The following is a 26,170-nucleotide window of genomic DNA, read 5'->3' on the forward strand; positions in this document are numbered from 1 at the left end:
TTCCAACTAAGAGTCTTAATAATATCTAGGTTTTAGGCTCTAGGCCCCTATCATTACACATTTACATGATTATTAGAATCTTAAAATATTGAAAATAAAACTATTCACTTAAGAACCAGTCCGTTTTTATTGACCCTCGAAGGGTGCTCCACTGGCAACTACGGAACAAATTCTGCAAACACGAAGCTCGCGCGGGCCCGCTGAGCGCACGCGCGCACCCACTCACGGTCAGTTCTCCGCGGAGAAGTAACGCGTTACCTCAAAAGCCTCCTTCCCCCAAAGACGACTGTGACCTGCGTGTTCCACCCCTTCCGCCCCCGGTCGACGCGGCAAACACGAGCGCTGCGGACCGGGGAGAAGGCGAGCTCCTCGCGGGGCGCGCCACGCTCTCGCCACCTCAGCACCCGGCGCGGCGGGACCGCAAACACCTGGCCTCCCTAGCGGACCCTCGCCGGGCGGTCGGCCACTTGATCATTTTCCCTAGCACAAATTTACCTCCGCCACCTTGGCGTGTCCCCACACCCCCGGGCCCCCTGCTGCCCAGATCTGGGACCTCGGAGCTCGGGCACTCGTCTCCCGCCGCCTCCAGCCCCGCGGAGAGGAGCGAAGCCCCAGTGGAAACCAGGTGATTCCCGGTGCCTGAGGGCGCCGGCAATCCCAAGGGGCCCCGGCCGCCTCCCAGGTCACCCCACCCTCCGCGGCTGGCCCTCCCACTCCGCCCGCCGCGCCTCGGGCATCTCCATCCCGCAGTGCCTCAGCCCGCACGCCAGTCGGGCCGCCCCCGCCCGGCTCGGGCCGCCCCCACGCGCCGTAGCGGACTCACCTGGCAGCCACGCTGCCTTTCACGCGCTCCTGCCCTCGCTGAGGGGGGCACGACATGTCCCCACGGCGGCCTTTGCCCCGAGCCCAGGTGGGGCGGAGCAGGGCAGAGCCTGCGGCCCCGCCGGGCTCACGCCCAACACTGGGCTCCACTGCGCTCCCAGCGGGCGAGCAACGGGTCACGACGCAGAGAAGAAAGCTGAGGTGCCTGGGACCGCGGCGTGAAGGCGAAGGGTGGGGCAACGAGGGCCGCAGGGGGACTAGCGCGAAGTGTCGCGAGAGGTGGAGGGAATCGCGCGAGATGTGCTTCCTCCCCTGGGACCGGGAGCCCGAGCGCGGGGCACGCGCGTGTTGCGTGTGGCGTGTGCTCCTCTGCTCTGAGCCAGTGCGTGGTATCTGGGGATGAGGCCAGCGGTCTTTAAAAGGCTGGGGTGGGGAATAACATTATAGGTTTAGGGAATATTTCGAATTTCAGTGAAAGAAAGGTTCTGCAGCCAGCGCAGCCTCTTCACTTAATAGATGGGAAAACAGGCCGCCTGACCCAGGTGGTACTCTGGGTCACCCTACTGCTGAGAAGTAGCATGCTAGGGCGCTGGCAGCAGCTGCGTCTCTCCAGACCTGCGCTTCTAGGTGCTGAGGAGGACGAGTGCAGTTGGCATTTGCAAGGAAATAAAGGTTATCTCGAGGGCTTTGCCCCTTTTCCCCCTTTCGCTTCTTCAGATTTTAGAGGCTGCCAAAACGATACCTCTAAAACATGTAGAGGTGAGCTTGACAGGATTTAAAAGTTGCAAGGGAGGCTGGAGACGAGATATTTTTGCTCAAACAAGGTGACATAACTGAGGTGAAAAGTTTAAACGAATTTCCTACAGTTATGAAGCTGAGTAGTAGCCTTGACCAGCTCTCCTGTATATTTAGTTTTCTGGAAGAGCTCAGTTCCTTTGAGTATTCGATGAGATACTTCACTGTTTTCTAACTAGACTATAGGGCAAAAGGTCAGGGAATATTTCCAGTTTTATTTCTTCAGAAGCCGAGGGGAAAAAACTGAAAGAGGGAGTGTTTTGTAACACATCAATTCTCTTATAGGTTAACACCCATACACAAATATTCCTAAATTTACTTACACCTTCTCCTCAAATTTATGACACCTAAATAGCTTCTGTTTTCTGCGGAGAGAATGAAGCCAGGACTGTGTCCCATGCTCTAGGATCTTGTCAGCTGACTAGCTAATATCATAGACTAATAGTAGCAGCTAGCGTTTACTGAGCTCTTACTATGTTCTAGGTACAGCTGTAAGCATTTTACAAGTATATTCCCATTTAGCCCTCACAGCAACTTGATGAAGTAGGTACTACAGTTGTCCCTGTTTGCAGAAATAAAATGACTCAGTGAAAGTCATACCACCAGCAAGAAATGGAGCCAAAATTAGAAACACACAGTCTGTCTTCAGAGCCTGTACCTAAGTAACTTACCTAAAATCAGTCAGTTAAGGAACAGAACTGGAACTTGAATTTAGGTCCTCTATCTCCAAATCCCATTGTATCCTCTATACTAGCTGTTCTCAGGTTTTTTTTGTTCTCAGGACCCCTTTACATTCTAATTATTGAGGACCCTAAAGAGTATTGTTTATGTAGGTTATATCAATCACTATTTACTGTACTAGAAATTAAAACTAAGAAATTTAAATATTTATTAATTCATTAAAAATAGTAGTAAAAAACTCAATTCATGTAAATGTTTTTATGGAAAAATAACTTTTCCAAAATAGAAAAGAATGACAATGCTTTACATTTTTGTAAATGTCTTTAATGTATGGTTTAATAGAAAACCAATGGATTCTCATATTTGTTTCTATATTCAATCTATTACAATTTTAGTTTTGGTTCAAGTATATGAAGAAAATTCAGTCTCACTCAACTATGTAGTTGGAGAAGGAAGGAGTGTTTTAATAGCCTTTTCAGATAATTTTGGATATTCTTTCTAATGTCACACTAAAATTCAACAAATGGTAGCTTCTTAAAAGTTAGTTGCAATGTGGAATCTGAAAACATGTCAATGAATTTTTGGTACTCTGATACATTAAAATCCATTGGTCTATCTTGCACTTTCAATGGATTTTTTTTATCCATGCATGATTTATGACATCATGCATTGGTCATTTGGAAAATATCAGTTCCCTGAGCAACGCAGTCTTCCAAAGGTTAACACATTTTGTTACACAATATTTTTTTGAAAAATTACCACCAATTTCATTAGAAAAGTCTCTTAAGTATTCAGAAGCTGTCAAGCTCATAGTAGATAAAAGGTTTCCAAAATTCTACTTTTTTCTTAAAAGGTCAAATTTTATAATTGGCAACAAATACTATCAGTTGTTTTCCTTGAAGTGACAGTGCACTGTTTTCAAGAAAAGTTTTGCCAAATAAGCCTGAATTGCCCATAGTTTGTCTGTCAATTGTATTTTCAAATGAAAATGATGTTGTATGAAAAAAGAGTAGCTAGCCCAGTTACCAATTCAAATAAGCAGTCAAGGGGCCAGCCTGTGGCTAAGTGGTTAAAAGTTCCATGCGCTCCACTTGGGCGGCCCAGGGTTCGCAGGTTTGGATCCTGGTTGTGGACACACTCCACTCCTCAGCTGTGCTGTAGAGGCATCCCATGTCCGAAATAGGGGAAGATTGGCACAGATGTTAGCTTGGGGCTAATCTTTCTCACACACACAAAAAATTTCACTTAACCAAATAACCAGTCAAGTGCTGGTTAAGCGCCTCTTCCTCAAGAGACCAGCTTACTTCAGTATGCAGAATTGCTTTATGCATTCTAACCATTTGGGCACATGGAATATGAAAAAGGTGTGAACTCCAGGGTTAAGAGTTAATAAAATTAGTAATTTTTACTGCTTCATGAAGAGTATTCTTAAGTGACACTGGCACTGTTGTTATTATGAATGCATGGCAGTGGACGATACAACGACTGATGGTACAATTTGTTTCCATTGCCCTAATTCCTGCTAAGTCACCAGCAGTTTTACCTACCATTGCTTTTCCATCAACAGTGCAAATGTCAGCAACACAGCAAAAAAGGCAAATCATGTCTTAGTTACTAAGAAAATAGTTTTGACCTTGTAACCCCTGAAAGGGTCCCTAAGATCCCCAGTGTCCATGGACCACCCTTGGAGAACTACAGCAATTAAATGTGCCCACCCTGGGGCTTGGAATACAAAAGTAATGAATAACACAATACCTACCCTGAAGGAGTTCACAGTCTTAACAGGTCAGACCAGGAGGTAAACAAATATCTTGCTGAGGGCTATAACGGAGACAGGGAACAGATACACTGATAGTTACAAAAGAGGGAGCAATCAAATGACCAGGCATACCTCCAGAAATGCTCATTCAGTAGGTCTTTGATGGGATTCAAAAATCTGTATTTTCATCAAGCACTCCAGATGATTTAGATGCAGATAGTATGGGATCCACACTTTGAGGAACACAGCCTTAAGCAGTATGAATTGTAGGTTCCCAAGAACGCCAAGTAGGTAGCTAGTTTCAGAGAGAGTATCTTATGGTAACTCTCAAAAACACACCACTTAATTTCACTGGCTATTGTTTGCCATTGTCTACCAAATCTTTTACCAGAAGACTTAAAAGGTATACTCTGAAAGAGTCTACTTTTTTCCTTTCAATTCTCTAGTGCAAAAGCTTTTTTTTGTAAAGGGCCAGATAAATATTTTAGGCTCTGTGGCCATAAAGTTTGTGTCACAATGAATCAGTTCTCCTATTGTAGCACAAAAGCAGCCAGAGACAAAATGTAAACTGATGAGTGTGGCTGTGTCCCAATAAAACTTTATTTACTAAAACAGGCAGTAGGTTAAATTTGGTCTCTGGTGGTAGTTTGTTGACTCCATGCAAAAGATAATGTAATAGCCAGGAAGTTGCCCAAAGAGCAAAAGCTAGAGTCTAGGGGTCATGAAACAACTGGATTTCATCTCTAAAAGTCAGAATAATAGTTAGGCATCAATTTTGAATTCCTATCTCTCTCCAGAATAAACCTTATTTCAGTATGTAAAAAGTATGTGTTGAGTGTCTATCAAGGCATGAGGTGGTATGACGATACATAGCTTTTGGAGGCAGAAGCCCTCGATCCCTGGTGGACAGCTGGGCATCCAGTCGGGAAAACTCCAGTTGTCTCTGATGCCCTGACTATAAAATACCAAGGCCAGGGCTTTGGGCTATGACAGTGATTCTCAAACTCTAATGAATGTAAGAGTATGCTAGTGGATTCTTTAAAATGTAGATTTTCAGATCCATAGATTCTGATTAACTAGAATAGTTAATCAGAGGGGTCATGAATCTAGGGATTTTAATCCAGAATGTACAGGCTGGGGCTGTGAAGCAAGTAGCTTAAATCAGGAAACAGAAGACCTGAGCTATAATCTCAGCTGTACCACTTACTGACTTTGTTTATAAAATAAGAATGTCAGAACTAGAAAGAGCCTTAGAGATATCCAGTGTGATGTTCTCTTCCAGCCCAAAGCTGGCGACTTTTTAAAGTCCATAAACTATTCATGAAAATGCATTTTATTACTTTATAGCCACAATGTAATAGTTCCTGCCCTCAACTTGAATAAGCTTATATTTTTTTACTTTGAGGAAAGGGATTTATATTTTCCTTATGATTTCTCTTACTCAGTGATGGCTGTTTGTTTCAAAAGCTGACGACGTGGTAACTTCAGTGTAAGCTGTGTAGCACCGTGGCTCTCCACTAGCCCTTGGAAGTTTCCATCAAGCCAAGGTTTCCTCTTGGCAGCAGCTGTCAGACTGAGCAAATGTAAATGCAGCAAATACAAATGTAAAATATAACACTTTTAGAAAAAAACAGGAGAAAATCTTCAGGAACTGGGAGTAAGCAAGGAGTTTTTAGAGACTTGACACTAAAAGTCCGATCCTCAAAAGGAAAAATTGATAAATAGGATTTCATCAAAATCAAAAACTTTTGTTCTGTGAAAGACTCTGTTTAGAGGGTGAAAAGACAAAGCCACAGACTGGTATAAAATATGTGCAAACCACATATCCGACAAAGGACTGGTATCTGGAAAACAAAGAATTCTCAAAACTCAGCAGTGAAAAGACAAACAATGGAGCCCAGATTTGGTTTCAGTACCAGTCTTCGATAAGAGGAACAGGGCTTCTTGGAGAAATAACTGACTCTAGGACTAGAATAGGAAACATACAAGATGAGTCTGGAGAATCTTGTAGCACCAGAAAGTAAGGCAGGGCTCAAAAAGAAAAACACCCACACTCAATGTCAAAAGGGACACAACTGAAAGAGATCCCAATGGCCCAAGCAAGACAATTTGAGCAACAACATAAATAAGATCATATTAGATCTGTTAGATCTAATAGAAAGATCTACTAGACCTATAAGAGCATAACACCAGGTATAAAATAAATGAGCCCATACTGATATAAATGATTAATTAAACAAACAAATAGATGGGAGAGAACAGACAAATCTCCCTTGCAGGGGAAATTCCAAATAATTTATGTAGATAAACACCCTCAAGGAGGTGGAGGATAAGTCCCCACTCCCTAAGGAGAAGCCGCATATAGTGACTTCCTTCCAAGAGTACAGTAGGAAGAAGGTCAAAGTAACTTTATAGTGGAGAAACCTGACAAACACTACCTCAGCCAGCTGATTAGGGTTAACATCAATAGTGTGTTATATTTATAGTATATACATTTGATATATGATGAGAAGGGCACTTACCTTCGTGCTCTTACTCCCCAAATCCCATAGCCCCAGTGTAATTATGAGAAAAAGATCAGACAAATTCCAGTTCAGGGGCATACTACAAAATATCTAACCAGTACCCCTCAGGACTGTCAAGGTCATCGAAAACAAGGAAAGTCTGAGAAACTGCCACAGCCAAAAGGCTCCTGAGGAGATATGATGACTAAATGTAATGTGGTATCCTGAATAGGATCCTAGAAGAGGAAAAGGATGTTAGGTAAAAACTAAGGAAATCTGAATAAAGTATGGACTTAGTTAATAAGAATCTGTCAGTATCGGTCAATTGTAACAAATATACAGGACTATCAGGTGTTAATAACAGGGTGTAGGGTATATAGGAACTCTGTAGTATCACAATTTTTCTGTACTCCTATTCTAAAATAAGTTTATTAAAATAAATCTAGTTAGAAAATGGGCAAAAGACATGAACAGACATTCATGGAAGAGAATACACAGATAGCAAATAAGCACATGAAAAGATGTTCAACATCATTAACCATTAAGGAAATGCAATTAAACCACCGTGAGATATCACTATGCACCTATCAGAATGGCTAAAATAAAAAATAGTGACAACACCAAATACCGGCAAGGAGGCAGAGAAACTCATACACTGATGGTAGGAATGTAAAATGGTATAGCTACCCCTGAAAGTTAGGTAGTTTCCTAAAAAATTAAACATGCAACTCTCATGTGACCTAGAACTTCACTCCTGGCATTTATCCTAAAGAAATGAAAACTATATCCAAACAAAAATCTGTACATGAATGTACATAGCAGCTTTATTCATAATAGCCCAAAATTGGAAACAACCCAGGTGTCCTTCAACAGGTGAACAGTTAAACTGTGGTACATCCATATCATAGCCTACTACTTAGCTATAAAAAAGCACTATTGATACAGGAAATGACTTGTATGAATCTCAAGAGAATTATACTCTGTGGAAAAAAAGCCAATCTGGTTTGGTTACATACTGTAAATGGTTACATACTGTACAATTCTCCTTAAATAACATTCTTGAAATGACAAAATTTAGAAATGGAGAACAGATTAGTAGTTGCCAGGGGTTTAGTACGGTGGGAAAGGAGAAGCAGGCATGCCTATGAAAAGTCAACAGGAGGAGAAACTGTGGTGATGGAATTGTTCTGTATCTTAACTGTATCATGGTCAATATCCTGGTTGTGACATTGCAGTAAAGTTTTGCAAGATATTACCAGTGAGGGTAATAGGGTACATGAAAGCTCTGCTTTATTTCTTAAATCTGCATGTGAATTTACAATTATATCAAAATAAAAACTTTAATTTAAAAGATACAGTACTGCCAGTTAAATTTCAATTTCAGAAAGACAATCATTTTTAGTATCAGTGTGTCCCATGCAATATTTGGAACATACTTATACTAAAAGATGAGTAGTTGTTTATCTGAAATTGAAATGTAACTGTAGTCTTGTATTTTTTCTGGCAATACTACTCTCAGCATTAGCTTACCAAGATAAAGTATATGTTGCAAATAAAAGAACATTTAAGGGTTGGCTGAGAGAAAATGTGCCCTGCCCCAGAAACCCCTAAATCCTCACTCTCAGCAGCTGGCACCTCCTCTGCCTCACATTTTATTACAACATATGTGCCCACTACTCGTGGTGAGAAAAGTCACATAAAATATAAAACCCTCCTGTTCTCACACAGGAGTGAAGAATTATCCAGATAATCTCCCCTTCCAATTTCAGATTTAAAATAGCTATCCTCCTCCAAGAAAGATTATGAAAAAATAATTAAACAGAATAGTCAGGAAAAATTTTCTAGAAACAATTCTGGGTCTCCAACATAATAACACTGTAAAAAACACACCAAGAACCAAAAGGCATCTGAGAAATCTCTAACGTGATGGAGATCAAAAAAGAAACGAAAAAGCTACTTTGGAGAAAATCCATTATTCAAGAAGAAAAAGCATGAAGAAATTATCATTAATATCCTCAGAGATATAAGATGCCCCGACCACAAACAAAACAGAATCCCATAAAGGAACATAGAGAATAAAAAACATTCTTAGAAATTAAAAAAGATGATAGAAGAAATATAAAACTCAATGAAGAGCTACAGATTAAAGGTGAGTTAATCTCCCACAAAGTGCAGCAAAAAGGCAAAAAATGAAACAGAGAAAAGTAAATCAAAGAACCAGTCTAAGAGGTCTATAACAGAAATAGCAGGAATTCTAGGAAGAGTTAACAGAGATTAGGAGTTAACAGGTTGAGACGGAAAATTACACAGGACTTAAGGGCATGAGTTTCCAGTAGGAAATGTGCCCAGCAAAATGGGCAAAAACAGACCCATACTAAAGCTATACTGCTGGGAAACTTCAGAACAGAGGGGACAGAAAGATCTTATAAGCTTCCAGAGAGAAAAATCGTGTTTTATACAAAGGATCATGAAAACACATTTTCAAATATGCAAGATGTAAAAAAATTATTTACCATGCACCCAGGAAGCTACTAGAGAACAGACTCTACCGAAATGAGGGAAGAGACTAAGCAAGGGAAGACAGGTACAGAAAACAGGAAACCAACAGGAGAGGCAAAGAGAATCCCCAGGATGAGTTGAAGATCCCAGAATAACAGCATGCCCCGGGAACATACCAGTTCTCCAGTCAGAAACCTCCAGAATAGACTTCTTCAGGAGTTTGAAATGGATAAAATATGTGTCTGGGCATCTTAAGAGATTTAGACAAATGCTAGAGGGTTTGAGGTCAAATTAGTCATAAGTACATAAGCAGACAAAATAAATAAGACACGATTAAGTCCAGGGAAAAAAGGAATTGTTCAGGAAAGGGAAAAGTAATCACAGTTTACTACATGACTGCGTTCTGATTAGCTTTACATAGTTATAATAATGTACAACAAAATTACCATATAACTAGATTGAGAAATTGAGGCAATGAGGACTGAGATGTGAGTATGGTAGCAACAGAAGAGAGAAACCTAAGCCTTCATCCTCTATAGTAGAAAATCAATAGGAATGACCTAAAATTGATAAATCAAGAAGAAATAATACAATTGTTTTATTTAAAAATACGTAGGGGCTGGCCCCGTGGCCGAGCGGTTAAGTTCATGCACTCTGCTGCAGGTGGCCCAGTGTTTTGTTGGTTCGAATCCTGGGCGTGGACATGGCACTGCTCATCAAGCCACGCTGAGGCAGCATCCCACATGCCACAACTAGAAGGGCCCACAACGAAGAATATACAGCTATATACCGGGGGGCTTTGGGGAGAAAAAGGAAAAAAATAAAATCTTTAAAAATATGTAGATAACTTTTTAAAAAACTTAATAGAAAGTGGTTGCTTTTATAGAAGGAAAAATGGGAGTGGGAGGAGAATGCTCCTTTTCATAGAATTAAATCTTTAAACTCATAAGTTCCACAGAATTGACTCTTTAAACTCATGACTTTTTTAAAAAGAAAAAGATGAAAAACTCCACTCATCAACTATCTATCCCCAAAAAACCATTTTTTAAAATGCCAATTTAATTTATATTCTTCAACTTTTTTAAAAAACCTGCCTACCTTTAACAGTACTACATTAACCAACTGAAGAACTGTTTTCAAAATCCTATTTTTGAAAGCATTTAAAAGAATTCCAAACCAACAATGTAGAGACAAGCATAAAGCATAGGTCTTCCCCTAGATACTTCATTAGAGCTTATTTGCCTAAATATTTTTATATCAGTGGTTATATTTGGAACAAAAGTGGCTTATTGTAAAGAAGACATAGTTGTGTTTAACATGCCAGGTCTGGGTAACTTTATTCAAGATTTTGACAAAAACTATCCCCAAAGTAATATAAATTTAGACACTTTAAAAAAGTCCAGATGTGAAATTTCAAGAAAATTTTGAATTCAGTCTAAGGTCAATACTAAGTCAAAAACTGAACCAAATCCACGAATCCTAAATACTATTTTCCTTTTTAAGTTCATTATTGTTTCTGAAACAGGTCACCAACTTAATTTTCCTTTCTCTGATATTGGTATTTGAATCATTTTAACATGGTTTACATTTTTAAGTTCTAAGTTTGTACTTATCCTGAATATCTTATTATAATTAAAAATATAAATCCAGAAGTGATAACCTTTCCTTACAGAAGAATTCCAATTAATAAATGTAGACAGAATTAGAGCAATAGAAAATCACCATTAGCACACCACAGTAGTAACAGACACAAGCAAAATCTGCCAACGGACACAAAAATGAGTGGGCAAAAGTTAAAGCAGAAACAGGACATTTGCATAGTCTCAAAGTATCTCCAGCAAATATTTAGTCATTACAAAGGAAACATAGTAAGTTTACAGTAGAGAATCCTAGCAGACACCACCTTAGGTAGTGGTTAAGGTTAACAATACCAGAAATACATTACAACATCAAGTGTCGCGATACACTGTCACAGGCTGGGAAAAACTAGAGACGACAGCTAAATGCAACGCAGGATCCTGGATTGGATCCTGGAACAGTAAAAGGACATTAGTGAAAAGACTAAGAAAATCTCTATTTGTTAAACTCTACTTTAGCTAACAGTATTGTATCAAGGCTATTTTCTTAATTTGACAAATGGTCTATGGTTATGTAAGATGTTAACTAAGGGGAAGTTGAGTGAAGAGTATACAGAAACTACTATTTTTACAACTCTTCAGGTCTAAAATTATCTCAAAATTTAAAAAAATAACTTTAAAAAACATACACACACACATATGTATATATGTGCATGATGTGTATATATATATCTCAAGTCTTCATGGAAACTGGTATCTTGGGCACTCAGTTAAATAGTAGTGTTCTCTCCTGAATTAGTCATTGTCTCACTGGTTTACATTAACTTAGCTGTAAGGTTTTTCCTCTTGTAAATTTTTAGTTTCAAGTACAATTTTCTAATTTTCATAGAAAAGTCTTTTTTAACATTCCTATATTCAGCCAAAAATAAAAATCCTAGAATAAAAGTATCACCATATTATCTCATAAAATACTCACCCCAACCATAAGACCCAGCCAATATTTTTACTCCATTTCTTCTCATCATATAATATATTTGAATTGTTTTTGTTTTGTTTATGAGAAGAAGAGAAGGCTGATAGATTTATTATCACTAATAGGCCTGGCAGTCTAGAAAAAAAAATCATCACTTGGATATCTTATTAAGAAACAGCTGTTTTCCCAATAACAGATACTGTATACTAGAACTCACTTCAGATGTAAAAAAGTAAGTTTTTAACCTAAATCTCTTCTATACGATAGCATAGAGCTACCCAAGCAAGCGCAGCTAAGACCCCTTCAAATACCCCTTCCTTAAATTTGGCTCTAAAATGACTGTTACTAACGGTAATAGAATCTTTTTTATAAAACAAGTAATATTGTCTATGCAATTTAGGGAAATAAACATCAAATCTACCTTTAAAAGAAGAAAATAATTTCCCACTCTAGCTATGGCTGATTCATTCCCTGAGCATGATTCCTCTTTTACCCTCATTGTTTTTGACTATAAACTGAGCTGAAATCTGCTCATAGGGATCTTGATGGTGAAACTAATATTTTAGATGGAGAACAGTCTTTTCAAATAGTCATATTACTTCTGCAGTTACTATTTCTACTCACCGTGGCATTTAATTTTTCATCTGTGTCTATCACAATGCCCCTAATGGAAGCAGCAGTAGTGAAAAGATAAATAAGAGGGAAAAAAATTTTTTTTAAGTGGATCTTTATCCAAATACAATAAAAAAGCAAAAAAGAAAAATGGCTACAAACATTTTCACTCCTATGCCCATGCCATTTCCAAATTCACCTTTCACTATTAACATGAAAAGTAGAAGTGGTAAAACTCTAACCAATGATCTATACAAAAAAGGAGACAGTTTACCTCAGGAACTCACCATACATTGCAATATATTCAAGTGGTGAAAAGATAAAAATTCATTCAGGATTGCCATACTATCTGGCTGTCAATACAGTCTCTTGAATTAAACATATTACTACAAAATGTACCAACAAGTAGAGAATAATACTATATTTGTGAACTGCAAATAACAAAACAAAACAGAGGTCCAAGAAGGCTAAAGTCCAAGCTGTAATTTACACATGAAGTGTATGTTGAAAGCAGTCACAATGTACAAAAATGTGACAAGTAATCCAGACGTTTAAAAGAACAGAGCCTGTTTGTCTCAGACTATATCCAGCCTCATCTGGTAGGTTTCTGTTAAGCCTGTTACATAACGTGTATTTCCTTCCTGCTGATAAGAAGCAGCTTGCAGATATCCATAAACTTCTTAAGGAGTGAATCTACTTGGCAATATTGATAACTCCACAGTTCCCTATTACATTCATTGGTCTAAAAACTGAAAACAATTCATAACTAAAATGTTCTTCCAAGTCCTTTACCAGTTTTTCAAGTTTTACTTCAAAGAAAGTTGGAATGTATTGCTTCTTGTCATCAACAGGCATTTCAAAAAGAGGGTAATTAACCAAAATCAAGAGTTCTTTGGTCAAGTTAGTAACAGGCTTCCCCTTTGTTCTAAATCCTTTCATAATCCTTTTTTTTCCAGTTTTTCCAGTATGGCCTGAATTTTACAAACAGCCTCTTTCCGGGCCTGCCGAACAGAGTCTTGGCCCCCAGTTTCAACTGAATCCAGTTCCAAAAGTTCCTTGGTTAGCATTTCTTCCAGAAGCCAGTATGCTTTGTCTGTCTTTTTCCCTACAAATTCTTCTACTTCTTGCTCAAGATATTGGACCTTCTCCAGCACATGTATGATTTTTTTAATACTTGGGGGGGTACCTTCATCTGAAGATGAACACTCTTCTGGAAGATTATTACTTTGATCTTGATTGCTGGGATGTTCGTTGGTGGCATTACCATACAGCTGGGGCTCAGCACTATATTGGACTTGGGCATCCAAAAGGTCTGAATTATCATTGTTCACAGTTCCCGAGGACTCGTACTGATGGACAGTGCAAGGAAAGCTGTGCCGGCTCATGCCTTGATCTGATTGGCTGTTGGGATATGAGGAATCCTTGGAGTGGGAGAGCAAAGAGGGGAAAAAAGGTGTTTTAATGGGAATCCATCAACATCAGATTTGTTAGCCCACATCTTTCACCTGACCGGGAAGGTACATGAAAAGCTTCCCCACCACTAAAACTGGACCTCGCTCCTTAATCATTTGAGAAAAACAGCCCTAAAAAGATAAAAGGGAATGCACTGTCAAGCAAAAGGCAGAGAATTCCGGAGAATAATGGCTGGAATCCACCCGGAGGCACGTCATCATCAGGAACACCTCATAATCTAACCCTTACCACCTCACAATCCACTCAGTGACTTAATAAATAGGAATTAGAGAGTTTTTCCCCTAAAGAGTTAAAACCTTAAGACAGATCTTGAAAAGGAACCTAGCCAAAAGCAAATGATGTTCAAGTCTATGGTTTGATTAGGCCATACAATTTCACATTAGTTTTGTCTTGTCTATAGACTGAGGTAAAATACAATCTTTGATGGTGTTTAACATTCAGAGTATTACGACAAACAGTAAATGAACATTTTCCTGTCTTTTAAAAAAAGGATGTGAACCTAAAACTGCTCTAAAAATGAAGTCTATTTAAAAAAAAATAAAAAAGGAAACTTGGCTAGGTAAAACTATAGGTAACAGTCACCACTTTTTGTATTACTCCCCATTTAACAGAGACCAGTGCAGAAAAGTTCTGTGTTGTGCTCTCTTAATTACCCAAGCATCAAAAGAACAATGTTTAGAAGGTCTCCTACCTTGGGCTGCTGGGGCGGTGGTGATGGAGGTGGCTGAGGAGAGCCACTGCTGGGCCATGGCGAAGTACTTTCATTCATGTACAGATTCCCAGGAGGTGCCAAGGGCGCAGCTGAAGGCCAGGGGTAACGGGTTCCCATTCCATAAGCACCAGGAGACACCCATGAATCCTCTTGTGGTCGTACAGTTGGTCCTGGCTGTGGAACACTATGATTACCATCCCCATAAGGATAATGGGGCAGGGTCATTCCAGGGTTCTAGATTGAGAGGGAGGAAATATGGTGGTCATTGCTAGAAAACAAAACTTACAGAAGTAATGAAAACATTCTAATATAAACAGATTCTGAGATGCTTCCTCTCTGCTTAACAGAGTATACTTTAGCTGCTACTGGGCTAAACTGTAGCAGCTCTAATCAGTTGCAATAATTTCTCCAAGCCTAAAAAAGCTTGGTTCCAAAGATACCAGGGGCAAATTTGGTGACACTCAAACTCAGAAGGTATAGGGCCTAAAATTCAGTGGCTGAAGCATAGCATAGGTCTGCCCCATAGATACTATAAAATAAGTGGACCCATATGCTATAAGGAAGCATAAATAAAGACATATTAGAACTCCCCTTGAGTGAACAGAGAAATAAACATGGTATCATTCAGAGAATATTAAAAAATATAAACTAACCTCTTGAAGTGAAGAGAGAGATAAACATGGTATCATTCATAAAATATTAATATAAACCTAACCTCTTGAAGTGAACAGAGAGATAAACATAGTATCACTCATAGAATATTAAAAAATAGAAACCCAAAAGAAAAATGCTCACCTGTGCAGCAGGATATCCTGGAACCTGCCCCCTAAGAGGGGGTGCTTCAGTCTGGCAGTCCTGCTGGGGATACATCCAACGAGAGACTGGGGTTGGGCTGTTGCCAGGTGAACAGTAAGTGCTTGGAACCTCTGTGGAGTAATTGGTCTGAGTATATCCAGGTGTGTAATAAGCCCCAGAGTATGAGGCAGTATTTGCCCCGGGGCCAGTGGGGTATGGTGGGCCATATGCTCCATTTGTGTAAGACTTCAAACTCTGTTAAGAGCAAAGTTGAGAGAAAAAGATGAATGAGTAGAAGAGCTGAAATGCCCTGACTTAATACCCAACTTTGAAAACCTTGGGAAGAAAAGAAATCAACAATTAATGAAAACATGAACTACTTAAGCAATCTTTGAAGCATTCATTCTCTCATATGTTATAATCATATATCATGTACTAAACTCAGATTATCACTTTAGAGTCTGTGTCATAACAATGGGAGAGGATACTTTGATGAATGATGAAGTTATTTATGGCCTCAGAACAGTGCTTCAATAAGCATGCCTAACAGCAGAGAACTTGTACCCACCAACTGGGAGGAGATTCTGGGAAAATGGCCAGAGAAAGAAGAAAATAACCATGATACAACAGAAAGAAAAAAAAAGACTACAGAGACAGACCTAGCTCTGCCATAGGCTTTGTATTTAACCTCTCTGAGCTTTAGTTTCTCCACGAGGAAAATGAAGATCATAACTGATCTTGCAGGGTCATTGGGAAAATTAAATGAGATGACATATATTAAATGCTTAGGATGGTGTCTGACACATAGTATGCCCAATAAACAGTAATTACTTATAACATCATTGTTGTTAGTAGTATTATGGCAAGGTCAAGAAATGAACCCAAATCTGACTCCAAAGCCCGTGTTCTTTGTACTATCGCACTCTGCTTCCCAAACAATAACAGCAGACAAATTACTCATATATCGCTTATTGTAGTTTTGAATCACCTATCCAGATTATTACTGACACCCAGAATCCTCAGTTTAGTAATCCAAACAAGCTTAAAGCTAGACTCTAAATTTAGATGATTACATTAATGTTTTCTATTAATTTCTATTTTACCTTTTTAAAATGGTAAAAACATAGAATCAAGTTTTCCTGTACTCATCTAAGACTACATAATCTTTCCCACTTTAGAGAGAAGAATAAGAAAAGAATCCTGTGGTGTTAACTACACTTATTGTGGTGATCATTTCACAATGTATACAAATATCGAATCATTATGTTGTACATCTGAAACTAATATACTGTTATATGTCACTTATACCTCAACTAAAAAAAGGAATCCTGATATCTTGTACAACTGTTAGTGACTAAAGAAAATGAAATTCAAATTTGATTCCTACTCTAACACATCAAAAAGTGAGATGGAGTGAAGTGGAAGGGAGGTCATAATTCTGTGGAAAATAAACTCTTAGCCATACTTTTACGCAAGAGGACAAAAGACAGGCTATTATCACCACATGGCCAAAGAATTCCATGCAGGGACAGGTGCAACAGAAGATCCAGTAAGGCAGTGCCTGAGCAGGAGGACAATGAACCACCCCTTTGTTAAAGCCACCACGAAGCAGGCTGTTAAGGTCTTCACCTGTCAGTTGCTGTGCCTAAACAAAGACTCCCTTAATACAACACACACAGTTGGAGACTTGACAAAACATCATGTGACTTTTTGTACTGTTATTCAACTTCTAGAAATCCTTCCAAAAAAAATGATTCAACTAAAGAAAAAGGTATAGGCATGAATTTGTCCATCACAGCATTATTTATAATCACGCAAAATTGTAAACAACCTATATGTCCTAGAATAATGGAATGACTAAGGAGATCATGGGCAGTTCACTGAGGGAATTTTATTCTGTCTTAAAAATTCACTGTTAGAACTAACCAGGTATTTAATGATTGTAAAGAATTATTTTTAGAGTTTTTTCTTTAAGTTTTAATAATGGCATTGTAATAATTGTTTTTAAAACTTTCCTATAATTTAAAGATATGTACTTAAGTATTTACAAGTGAAAAAAAATGATATCTGAAATTTGCTTCAAAATACTCCAAGGATACAGATGAAACAAGATGGCCATGGATTGATAGTTGTTGATGCTGAGAGATGAGTACATTACTTTTCATTGTGTTTGAAAATTTCCTTAATATTAAAAAAAGGAGTTCTTTTTATTTGACCTTATAACATAGAAAGTACACACGATAAATGAAAAGTCTTATAAAAAAGTATTGTACAATAAGTTTAAAGCTGTTAAACATGATATGGAAAAGGCTGAAAACAAATTTACAAAAATATGGATATATTAGGGTAGCAGAAGAGCGTTTTTACCCCTTTTATTTTCCAAATTTTTAATAATAAACTTGTGTGACTTTTCATAATAAAAAAACTTCTGTGCAATTAAAAATGTCATGACATCCCAAGTGTGTCTAGAATCCAGTGGGCCACTAGCACCACAGCTACTTCACTGAGGCCCAAGGACACTATTTCAATGAAAGAAAACTTGTGTCCGAGGACAGCAAGCTATGATTTGAAACTTGTCAGTTGACATAGCAACAGATGAAATCTGAAACTGAGCAACTACAGGAAGAATTAAATAAAAATCTTTGATAGTCATCGAATTTCTGTAAAAGTCTCATTCTGAACTCCAGAAAAAATCAAGAGACTGGAGCTCTTAAAACTCAGAGAAATTTCAACTGCTGCTCTTGTTCTAGATATAAAGGTAGACGTGACTTAGCATTCAAAGTCAAAACAATGTCACACCATATGGCATCTCATTGCAAGTTAAGATTATCCAGCATGAAATACTTCCCAACGCTGGTTTCACAGTTGATGGATGTTGTGTAGATGCAGAATCCAAAGAGGAGAAAAGTGGTCAGGGTTCTCACCCAGAAAGCGGTACGCTGCTCAGTGGATTCCCTTCCCATTTGGTATATGAATATCAAACAGCAACGAGACCCAGTCCAAGCAAAAAAAAGTGATTTCCTTTAGCACAACTCCTATTGTGCTATCTTGAAAAACATGGAAGCCTTCACCCAAAAGTACTCCAAGACTTCATAATTATCAGCAGTTGACAACAACTTGAATTTCTCCTACTAGTCATTTTTGGAATTGCCAAATCTATTATCATCCACCAGTTGCTTCTTCATGCAATATCTCTACTTGTAGAACTATTCTAATTTTTGTCCCATAGGAGCTCCTGACCACGGTACTTAATAAGCTGTATTTTACAACCCAGTTCCCCTTTAAACTAAATGAAGATGTGTTACAGGTTTCGACCAACATCTTTTTGTATCATGATTTTTCAATTCAGAAGGTTATAAAAGGACTTCAGTTTTCTTTGTTAGAACATTTCTAGTCCCAGGCACTAATTGTTCCGTGGTGTAATCTCCCAGAAGCCAAGAGAATATCTTCTTTATTAGAAAATCAGTGTGAAAACATGCAATGCCTTTCATCCTTTAGGAGGTACATGGAAAAGAAGCTTTAGAAAAGCAAACTGCATTAATAACCAATGAGAGGGTTTTAAACAAACAAAACCCAAAATTATTACCAGAAAACCTGATACCAGCCCTGATATCAGTTTCCCTACATTAAACCCAGCATATATGGGGTTAAAACCAAAGCACTCATGCCCTGCTTACTCTCTGGCTTCCTGGCTCCAGAATTCATTATGTGCCATGGAGACAAATGGCCAAGGACAGCCACCTGGATTTGTTATCTCCTCCTCCTCCTCTCTGCAAGTAGTCTCAAGGCCAAACACAGGCTGGTGGAAAAGCTCCGACCAGCAAGGCCATGTGCTCCCCCTCCCCTACCTAAAACCCTGAATAAAAACCCTTCCTTTTAGCTTTTTGGGGAGTTTGAGATTTCAGCGTTAGCTGCCCTCTCTCCTTGCTCAGCACTGTCCAATAATAAAATTCTTACTTTCTTCCACTACACCCGGCATCAGAGATTGGCTTTCTGCACAACAGGTGAGAGAACTCACTTCAGGATCAATATCAAACCTGCAAGTTTAAAATACAAATTACTTACTGATTTTGAGATGTCTCCATGAGTTCATAATTTCTTTCTTTCTTTCTTTCTCTCTCTCTCTCTCTCTCTTTCTTTTTCTGGTGAGGAAGATTGTCGCTGAGCTAATATCTGTGCCAATCTTCCTCTATTTTTTGTACATGGGATGCCACCACAGCATGGCTTGATGAGTGCTGTATAGGTCTGCACCCAGGATCCAAACCTGTGAACCCCGGGCCACCGAAGCAGAGTGTGCAAACTTAACCACTATGCCACCAGCCAGCCCCTGAGTTCATACCTTCTTTTCCCAAGTACCCACTAGGTCGACGGATCACAGAGCTGAGACTTGCATGTTTACAAAAGAACATGGAGTCAGAAGACTATGTATTAGCCTTGCAGTTGCTAAAGATGTTGGCTAAGGATGAATGATTACATTTCAGGAATGTTTCAAAGTTTTTAAGTCTTCTTCTGTGAAGTAGCTTGGCAGCACAGCAAATAAAATACACGAGTTCCTGGCCCAGTTTCAGAGCCCTGACACAGAGGACAAAGAAGAAAATGCCTCTGTAGCTTCAGAAGACAGACTTCTTTCACCTCTAGAAGTCCTTGATGGAAATGAAGGAGTTAAGACCAAATACGAAGCAATCTTAGTTTAAAGAATGAAGAGAATACCTCACAAACTTCATCAACAGTCTGGTGAGACAAGATCTTCTGTCTCCAGAAAGACAGCCTCTGTATGAGATGGTATACTTCAGTGCTGCTCACACCCTGCTCCACGAATCGCCCTACATGCTCCTGTCAACAATCCTTACTATTAGCTGAAAAATGAAGCTCTGCAAAATGAGGGAAGCTATATTTCAAAACCTGCCCCCAGTACCTGCACAGCACATAGACTGCACCTAGAGCACAGCAGGCTAATCAACTTCATGGATTGGTCAGAGGCCTTAGCAATATTTACACCTGCTAAAGAAATGGATGTAAATTCCACACTCTCCGCGGGGGGTGGGGGGAGCATGAAATCATGCATTCTTGGTTTATTAGAGCTGTTTCTGAATTAGAATTTTTAAGATTTATAAAACCTGCCAAATAGAAGAATGATCATGTAGTAAGGCTAACATGAGGTGACAGCTAGAAGGCAAATTTAATTTTTAAAAAAGGAAACCAGTCATATCCACATACTAGTACAGGAGTCTGTTTTGGTCAGAAGATGTATGTGTAATCCCCACGTGATATTCCACCAGAAAATATACATGTGCTAACCCTATACAGGTGTCTGTATAGATACCTTTGGGTTTAGAATCCAGCTTCTGTGCTGTATCTAAAAGCTCTCTCACATTATTGCTGTTGCTTTTAAAAAGTCATTACTAAATTATAAGTGAATCTTTCTTGAAGATATGTAATATATACATGTGATAAATTCCTTTACAAAGGGGGAAAATATCATGTCCTAAGAAAATCTTTATCAATAAGATCAACTGATGAAATCAGAAAAATTAACACTGCTGAGAAAAATTGTGACTCATGACTTTAAGGAGTTTTGTCATCTTCTTATATTAACTGTAAAAGTAATGCATGCTGCTCCCCAAACTGATTTACACTCAATCCCAAATGAAAATCCCAGCTGCCTTTTGTGCTAAAATTGACAAGTTGATCCTAAAATTCTACGAAAATGCAAGGGACCCAGAATAGCCAAAACAATCTTGAAAAAGAAGAAAGATGGAGGACTCACACTTCCTGATTTCAAAATTTACTACAAAGCTATAGTAATGAAAACAGTTTGGTACTGGCATAAGGATAGACATATAGATCAAAGGAACAGAACTGAGAGTCCAGAAATAAATTCTTACATTTATGGTCAACTGATTTTCAAGAAGGATACCAAGATAATTCAATGGGGAAAAAACAGTCCTTTCAACAGATGCTGCTGAGATACTTGGATATCCACATGTAAAAGAATCAAGTTGGACCCCACATCACACCACATACAAAAATTAATTCAAAATGGATCACAGACCTAAATGTAAGAGCTAAAACCATTTTTTTTTCACTCCTAGAAGAAAACATAGGAGTAAGTCTTTGTGACCGTGGCTTCAGCAATAGTTTCTTAGATACGACACTGAAAGCAAGAGCAACCAAAGAAAAAATAGATAAATGAGACTTTAAAAACATTCGTGCTTCAAATAACACCATCAAGAGAGTGAAAAAACCCACAGAATGAGAAAATATTTGCAAATGATGTATTTCATAAGAGACATGTATCTGGAATATATAAAGAAATCTCAAAACTCAACAAGGAAAAGACAAATGTTCCAACTTAAAAATAGGCAAAGGATCTGAATAGATATTTCTCCAAATAACATATACAAATGGCTAATAAGCATATGTAAAGATGCTCAACATCATTAGTCATCAGGGAACTACAAATCAAACCTCCAATGAGATTCAACTTCACACCCACTAGATGACTAGTAAAAAAAAAAAAAAAAAAATGGAAAATAACAGGTATTGGCAAGAATGTGGAGAAACTGAAAAATCCTCATTCACTGCTGATGGAATGTAAATTGGTGCAGTTGCTTTGGAAACTGGAGTTTACCAGTTCTTCAAATTGTTAAACTGAGTTATTACCATATGACCCACTCCTTTCTATATACCCAAGAGAACTGAAAACATATGTCCACATAAAAATTAGTACACGAATATTTATAACAGCATTATGCATCACAGCCAAAAAGTGGGAAAACTCAACTTCTATCAACTGATGAATGGATAAAATAAATGTGGTATATCTGTAGAATGGGATATTATTTGGCCATAGAAAGGAATGAAGTATTGATACATATCACAACATGGATGAACATTATGCTAAATGAAAGAAGCCAGTCACAAGAGATCACATATTATATGATTCCATTTCTATGAAATGTCCAGAATAAGCAAATCCATAGAGAATAACAAATAGATTACAGGTTGCTAGGGGATAGGAGGAGGGAAGAATGGAGTGATAGGTACATAGTTTCCTTTGGGTAATGAAAACGTTCTGGAATTAGTGGTGATAAATGCACAACCTATGAATGTACCAAAAACAACTGAACTAACTGTATACTTTAAAGGGTGAATTTTATGGTATAAGGCCAAACCACAACTATGTCACTTAAGCAATAACAAGGCTGCTTCTCAATTTTAATCACAGGAATGAGGATGACACAAATAAAATGGAAGTTTGTGATAAGTAGTACACGAGTTTTTCTTTATTTTACATTCCACTACCTCTGATCAATCTTATCCTAAAGTTCACATATATATGATCATTCTAAGAAATCAATTGTTTTTATATTTTCCTTAGGTAAATAAGCAAATATTGCTCTAACTTTAATAAATTCTTCTGGCTCAAAATCAATCTTAGGGGCTGGCCCCGTGGCCAAGTGGTTAAGTTTGAGTGCTCTGCTGCGGCAGCCCGGGGTTTTGCCGGTTCAGATCCTGGGCATGGACATGGTACCTCTCATCAGGCCACGCCGAGGCGGCATCCCACATGCCACAACTGGAAGGATCCACAACTAAAATTATACAACTATGTACCAGGGGGCTTTGGGGAGAAAAAAGGAAAAATAAAATCTTAAAAACAAAAAGACTTTAAAAAAAAAAGCAATCTTGAAGGATTATATCAGCAAATTAATGAGAAAAAAAGGAACATAATTTTTTTTAAACAATTAATTACTCAGCCCCATTAAGAAACTTATTTCCATTATTTCAGCCTCCATATCACTTGTAAATTAGAAAAGAACTGACCATAGTATTTGACTATTTGAAATCTGTAAGAATACATCAGTATAGTTTCAGTGATCTGAAAATTTATCTGCAGAGAACATCAGTCTACAGAGAATTCTGACTTGGATCTAAAATTCAAAATCTTTGAAAGCCACTTAAATACAGCTACTTTAAAGTTGTATATACCACAATCTCATGTTTTTAAAAAATTATTTGCATATAAAAATATGGTATCTAGATAGAAGAAAATAATAGTGGGAAACATGCAAATATGACAATTATTGCTGGGGGGGGGCCAGATTATGGGTGACTAACTTTTTAAACATTTCCTTTGTGAAAAGTAATTTTGGCTATATTTAATAAAGATGTACATACCAAAATCCAACAATTCCATACCCTAGGGAAATTGTTGTCTCATATAGAAAAGTGAAAACCAATGTTGAGCAAAAAAGCAAGCTGCAAGAGAATGATATTATGAAACCACTCATATCAAGTGTCAAAACATGTTAAATAATACTATATAAATGCATATGCAAGTAATAAAAACATAAAAACACATATGAGATAAATCTAACTTCAGGAAATGGAAAGAAGCGTTATATATGGCTTTCATTGTATTTGTTTTACTTCTTTTAAAAAATCTGAAACAAATGTGGCAAACAAAAATTGACAAAGTTAGGTACTAGATAAAAAGATGTACATATTTTCTGTACTCTTCAGTATGCTTGAAATCTTTAGGGGCCAGCCCCGTGGCCGAGTGCTTAAGTTCATGCGCTCCGCTTCGGTGGCCCAGGGTTTCGCTGGTTCGGATCCCGGGCGCAGACATGGCACCGCTCATCAGGCCACGCTGAGGTGGCATCCCACAGGCTATAACTAGAAGGACCCACAACTAAAATATACAACTATGTACTGTGGGGACTTGGGGAGAAAAAGCAGGAAAAAAAAAAAAGATTGGCAACAGTTGTTAGCTCAGGTACCAAACTTTAAAAAATAAAATAAAAAGAAATATTTAAATATTTGTCATAAGAAGTCAAATTTTTTGACATCAAAAGCAAAGGCAATAAAAGCAAAAATAAACAAGAGTGACTACAGCAAACTAAAAAGCTTCTGCACAGCAAAGGAAATCATCAACAAAATGAAAAACCTACTGAATAGGAGAAAATTTTGCAAATGATATAATCTAGATAAGGGGTTAATATCCAAAATATATAAAGATTTCAAACAACTCAAAAGCAAAACAACAAACAATCCTATTAAAAAATGGGCAGAAGATCTGAATAGAAATTTTTCCAAAGATATATAGATGGCCAAGAAATACATAAAAAGGTGCTCTACATCACTAATCATCAGGGAAATACAAATCAAAACCCCAAAGAGATATCACCTCACACCTCTTAGAATGGCTATTATCAAAAAGACAACAAGTAATAAGCGTTGGTGTGGATGTAGAGAAAAGAGAACCCTTGTGCAGTGTTGGTGAAAATGTAAATTGGTGCAGCCACTATGGAAAACAGGATGGAACTCCTCAAAAAATAAAAAATACAACTCCCATATGATCCAGCTACGCCACTTCTGGGAATATATCCGAAGGAAATGAAAACGCTAACTCAAAAAGATACTGCACCCCCATGTTCACTGCAGCATTATTTACAACAGCCAAGACATGGAAGCAACCTAAGTGTCCATCAATGGATGAATGGATAAAGAAAATGTGGTGTATATACACAATGGAACATTATTCAGCCATGAAAATGAAGGAAATCTTCCCATTTGGGACAACACAGATAGAGCCTGAAGGCATTATGCTAAATGAAGTAAGTCAGAGAAAGACAAATACTATATGATCTCACTTAAATGTGGAATCTTAAAAAAAAAACAAAACTCATAGATACAGAGAATATAATCTTGGTTGCTAGAGGCTGGGGGGGTGGGGCAGTGAGGGTGAAAGGAATCAAAAAGTACAAACTTCCACTTACAAAATAACTAAGTCATGGAACGTAAGGTAGAGCATAATGACTATAGTTAATATTCATCGTATATTTGCTAGTTGCTAAGAGAGTAAATCTTAAAAGTTCTCACAACAAAAAAGAAATTTGTAATTGTATTGTGAAGGATGTTAACTAGACTTGTGGTGATCATTTTGCAATATATACAAATATCAAATCATTATGTTGTATATAATATGTCATATGTCAATTATATCTCAAAAAGAGTGAAATTTAAAAAAATAAGTACATTTTAGGTACTTGAGAAATAATCTGCTGCACCTCTAGCTAACTTTTTTTTTTAGATTGGCACCTGAGCTAACATCTGTTGCCAATCTGTTTTTCTCCTTCTTCTTCTCCCCAAAGCCCCCCAGTATATAGCTATATATTCTAGTTGTAGGTCCTGCTGGTTGTGCTATGTGAGATGTCGCCTCAGCGTGGCCTGAGGAGCGGTGCCATGTCCGTGCCCAGGATCCAAACTGGCGAAACTCTGGGTTGCCGAAGCGGAGTGCAAGAACCCAACCACTCGGCCACAGGGCCAGCCCCTCTAGCTACCTTTGCTATAAGTAATATTTGCCTAGATATTTCCTTATTGCTGAGCTAAAAACATTAAGATGATTAAGATAAGAGTCTATAAACTAACAAAACCCCACATATCATTACTATAAAATCTCCATAGGTTTTGAAAATAAATTGATTCATTAAGAAAAAATTCAGAAAGCCTGTCAATTTCAGACCATACCTGGCCTTGCATTTCCGGTCTTACAGGATATGTACTTGGGTAAGGAGCCCTAGGTCGTGCAGGAGTATTCCAATAGTTAGAATTGTAGCTAGGATATGGTGACTGCTCCTAAGAAAAACAAGGAAAACAAATTCACTTTTAATAACATTCTTATGTCATTCTGAAAAGTTGATAGAGGCAGGTATAAATATAAAAAAAAAAGCAATAGAACCCCACTATAAAATCACTCATTATTAAATTGATGGAGAAGGTACATTATATAGTAAATCACATGCCCTAGAATAAAGCAATTATTGACTACCTAGTAAACGGCTGTTCTTATGCATTATGCCAATGCTACCATACCAACTGATGGATAAAAGAATTCTACTATGTCGAGACATTAGCAAAACCAGAGACCTCAGATGCCTTTAGCCCTCTCCAATCACTAATCCCATC

General features: G+C 38.1%; 2 protein-coding genes, 1 long non-coding RNA gene and 2 pseudogenes across 14 annotated transcripts in view; 2 read left to right on the plus strand and 3 right to left on the minus strand.

Moving 5' to 3' along the window:
- Positions 1 to 1,198, minus strand: part of DDHD2 (DDHD domain containing 2) — a 36,364-nt gene extending 35,166 nt beyond the window's left edge. For all 9 annotated transcript variants that reach the window (XR_011498883.1, XR_011498879.1, XR_011498880.1 and 6 more), the window contains exon 1: positions 824 to 1,198. The gene's annotated coding sequence lies outside the window, so the exon portion shown is untranslated. The remainder of the gene's footprint in view (positions 1 to 823) is intronic.
- A 1,405-nt stretch (positions 1,199 to 2,603) lies between these two features.
- On the minus strand, positions 2,604 to 5,636 carry LOC139042307 (uncharacterized). The gene is made up of 3 exons (XR_011498884.1): positions 5,499 to 5,636; positions 4,058 to 4,119; positions 2,604 to 3,453 (listed from the first exon to the last, which is right to left on the minus strand). It is a non-coding gene; the product is annotated as an uncharacterized lncRNA (long non-coding RNA).
- A 1,943-nt stretch (positions 5,637 to 7,579) lies between these two features.
- Positions 7,580 to 26,170, minus strand: part of BAG4 (BAG cochaperone 4) — a 35,121-nt gene continuing 16,530 nt past the window's right edge. Inside the window, exons 2-5 of one of the 4 annotated variants that reach the window (XM_014831074.3) lie at positions 25,733 to 25,840; positions 15,203 to 15,457; positions 14,387 to 14,641; positions 7,580 to 13,643 (exon numbers count right to left, since the gene is read on the minus strand). In XM_014831074.3, the coding sequence (XP_014686560.1) occupies positions 13,158 to 13,643; positions 14,387 to 14,641; positions 15,203 to 15,457; positions 25,733 to 25,840 (1,104 nt within the window). In that variant the 3' untranslated portion in view covers positions 7,580 to 13,157. The remainder of the gene's footprint in view (positions 13,644 to 14,386; positions 14,642 to 15,202; positions 15,458 to 25,732; positions 25,841 to 26,170) is intronic. The other 3 variants (XM_044762142.2, XM_044762145.2, XM_070500080.1) reach the window with 3 other exon arrangements.
- LOC123283277 (origin recognition complex subunit 3 pseudogene) lies at positions 16,707 to 18,963 on the plus strand (annotated as a pseudogene).
- Positions 18,916 to 20,360, plus strand: LOC139039766 (origin recognition complex subunit 3 pseudogene; annotated as a pseudogene).

The sequence above is a fragment of the Equus asinus genome, chromosome 27 (genome assembly GCF_041296235.1).
Source record: "Equus asinus isolate D_3611 breed Donkey chromosome 27, EquAss-T2T_v2, whole genome shotgun sequence".
NCBI lineage: Eukaryota > Metazoa > Chordata > Mammalia > Perissodactyla > Equidae > Equus > Equus asinus.